The sequence below is a fragment of the Rutidosis leptorrhynchoides genome, chromosome 4 (genome assembly GCF_046630445.1).
Source record: "Rutidosis leptorrhynchoides isolate AG116_Rl617_1_P2 chromosome 4, CSIRO_AGI_Rlap_v1, whole genome shotgun sequence".
Classification (NCBI taxonomy): domain Eukaryota; kingdom Viridiplantae; phylum Streptophyta; class Magnoliopsida; order Asterales; family Asteraceae; genus Rutidosis; species Rutidosis leptorrhynchoides.
In genome coordinates this window covers 596,950,833-596,954,305 of record NC_092336.1, presented here as the reverse complement: position 1 = coordinate 596,954,305, position 3,473 = coordinate 596,950,833, and the positions used below count along the sequence as shown (strand labels likewise).

At 32.7% G+C, this 3,473-nt stretch overlaps 1 protein-coding gene across 1 annotated transcript; it reads right to left on the bottom strand.

Moving 5' to 3' along the window:
• Nucleotides 1-1,946: 1,946 nt before the first annotated feature.
• Nucleotides 1,947-2,975, bottom strand: LOC139903906 (NDR1/HIN1-like protein 13). The gene has a single exon (XM_071885832.1). The coding sequence runs from the start codon at nt 2,842-2,844 to the stop codon at nt 2,068-2,070; it is 777 nt and encodes a 258-aa protein (XP_071741933.1). The 5' UTR covers nt 2,845-2,975; the 3' UTR covers nt 1,947-2,067.
• Between the last annotated feature and the right edge of the window lie 498 nt (nt 2,976-3,473).

Sequence of the window (3,473 nt, the reverse complement as noted above, 5' to 3'; positions counted from 1 at the left end):
TATATATATATATATATATATATATATATATATATATAAAATACACTTCACAACATTATATTTACCCGTTAAAAACATAATTACACAACAACTCTAAGAACATAGTATAACAATGATCGATGCTATTGAATTCACCCCACTCAATATCATTACCAACAAAAGAAATGATTGGAAAGTACGCTTTAGTATTTGATATGTGGAACAAAACAGTGTGGAACAAAAAAGTCTGGATGATATCATCATTGAATGTTGTCTTAAAATATCATCATTCCATAAACCTCGGGAAATTGCCGGTCTTTAACTAATATCCTTTGAATATTTTTGGTAAAAATCTAATTATATATACTTATAGTACAAACTAAATTCATTTTGACAACTAATATAAGCTTAATGGATAAAAAGGATTCACGTTGAGAGTTTAGGGTTAGGGTTTAGGATTTAGTGTATAGGATTTACGGTTTAATGTTTAGGGTTTAGGGTTAATGGTTTAGGGTTTAGAGTTTAGGCTTTAGAGTTTAGGGTTTAGTTTTTAGAATTTATGGTATAGAGTTTAGGGTTTAGGGTTTTATGGTTATGGTTTAGGGTTTACATATAGAGTTTAGGGTTTAGTTTATTGGGTATATGTTTTAGAGTTTAGGGTTTAGGGTTTAGATTTTAGAATATATGGTTTAGAGTTTAGGGTATAGTGTTTAAGGTTTGGGATTTAAGGTTTAGGGTTTAGTGTATAAGGTTAAGGGTTGGTGGTTAATGGTTTAGGGTAGATTTAACGTTTAGAGTTTAGGGTTTAGAATTTAGAGTTTAGTGTATATGGTTTAGGGTTTAGTGTTTAGGGTTTATGGTTTAGACTTTAAGGTTTACATTTTAGAATTTATGGTTTAAGGTTTATGATATAGGGTTTAGGACTTAGGGTTTTGTTTATACAATTTATGATCTAGAGTATAAATATAGTGTTTATGGTTTAAGGTTTAGTGTATAAGATTTAGGATTTAGGTTTGGGGTTTATAGGGTTTATGATTTAAGGTTTAGATATAGAGTTTAGGGTTTAGAGTTTAGTGTATAGGGTTTAGGGTTTAGTGTTTATGGTTTAGACTTTAAGGTTTAAGGTTTATATTTTAGAATTTGTGGTTTATATGTTACAAATAATATTCTTATGGAAACATCAACTTCATATTGATCATCTTCAATGGTTAGATTGTTTGGATAACCAAATTTAAAGCAAAATAACAAATACAATATAATATGGTATTTTTTTGAAAGACAAGTTGTTGGCATCGAATACTCTCATTTGCAACACACACACGCGCTTTCGGACAGGAATCTCGAACCGTATTACAGGGATCCGAACCTTATACCATCCCGAGGGGCAGGCGGTCGGACCTGGGTCCTGAATACGGGTCGGTAAAACCTTCCCCGGGGAAATTCGGATTTCAGGAAATAAATTCCACGAATATTTTTAAGAGGAGAGACAATATAATATGGTATTAATAAATGATTTCATCCTTCAAAAATTCGCGAAATCGGAGGTCTTTAACTAGTATCAATTATATCACGATTCACGACAAAGTAAATTTTAAACATGTCACAGAGTTTTTAACTTATAAATGTCTAATACATTACAATGACACTATCAGTCGTAATATCTTAATCTAGCTATTATTATTGTAATCAATCATTTCCCTTTTTACGATACATTTTTGAAGCATGAGATGAAGCCTAAAAATATTAGTATAATATATCTATCATCCATCACGTTGATAAATAATAAATATCCAAATCAAAAATAACATCAACAAAATTATACCCATAAACTATGTTTTTAAACCGCTTCCTAACACATAAAATGTAGTACGAGACTAAACTAACATGCCATCGTGTCTAACATCGTAATTATTGCAAATAATCAAAATCAGTGCATCAGTAAAACTGTAAACACAAATATTAAATACATATATATAATCTTTGTATTATCACTAAAAACATACCAATCACCACAACCTAAAAAAAAAAAAATAAAATAAAATAAAAAATTCATAAAAATCAACGATCGAATCACACAAATTTATGAACTCAAATAGTCCATTTCCAGATCTTAAACCTAACATCCACCTTACATTTCACACCGGAAGTAACTGCCGTAGTAACCGTTTTACCGGTAGGAGCAGCCACCTTAATTCCGTCACAAACAACCCTAATCGGCACCTTTTTAGTCTTCAAACCACCAATTTTCACTTTCACTTTCGTATCAAGTTGAACAGTCAACGGCAAGTTCTTTTTATTCTTCAGATCTGATTTCAATTGACTATTATCATCAACATGTTGACCGGTCGTTGACACGATCGATTTCAATTTCGTCGCGTTTTTCTTCGGCATTACGAACGCCGGAATTGTTCCGTTACCGACGGTTACACCGTTAGAACTGAACTTAACAAAAACGTTGTCGTAATTAAACTCGATCTTTGAGTTAGGGTTACGAGCAGTAACAGTGAAATTGAATTTAGTGTTAAGTTGATTAGATGAACTTAGATTAAACTGAGTGATCTGAAGTGACGTCACGGTGAACGACGGCCGATGTGGACGGTATATGACGTAGAAAACGCCGCCGGTGACGGCAGCGAGTATGATTAGGAGAATGATAGTGAAGGTGATGCATAGACAGAAAGAGCAGCAGCAGCTACGGCGGTTACGGCGAGGTAGAGGACGGTAAATCGGACGTGTTGAGTTGTAGAGTTGAGCTTTGTTCGCCGGATACGGTGGTGGACCGTTGCCGGCTGCAGGAGCGGCGGCGGCGGCGGCGGCGGTGGTGGTTGGGGTTTGTCTTGACGAAGGATGGATTTTTTCAGCCATTGAATGAAATTATTATTAGGGTTTTGAAAAAATGTTATTACTATTGAAAAGAGTTGGATGGTAGAGAAATAGAAAGGAGAGGGAGTGAATAGAACCCTGTAACAAACAGAGATGGTGGGGGGTAGAAGGTGAAATAAAATAATATAATATAATTACTATAATTAACATATTCATTCTCCGTGTACAATTAATTAATTTAATTATGGAAAAATTATCGTCTACACGGTATTCCTTTATTGGGTTTATTTTCCAGCAGTACTTTATTTGAATCTGATTAATGCCATGCTACTATAAGATACGCGCATATAAATTTTACGATGAAACTTTTACTCCACAAGATAAAGTTTTACAGATAAAATTTTACTCCACAAGATAAAGTTACAAGTGAATTCCAACCATCACGTTTTTTATTTTTATTTTTTCTCTCATGTTTATCTTCTTTCATGTATTTGTAATGGATCTGTAATTTGTAAATTAGATATACACATAAAGTAAAAAATATGCTATCACAAAATATGCTTCAAAGATACTCTCTTTGTCACAAATTTATTGTTTACAAAAAACATAGTTTAAAAAATATCACTATTACACTATATATTATGTGTAATTTATAATGTTACCTCTTACTT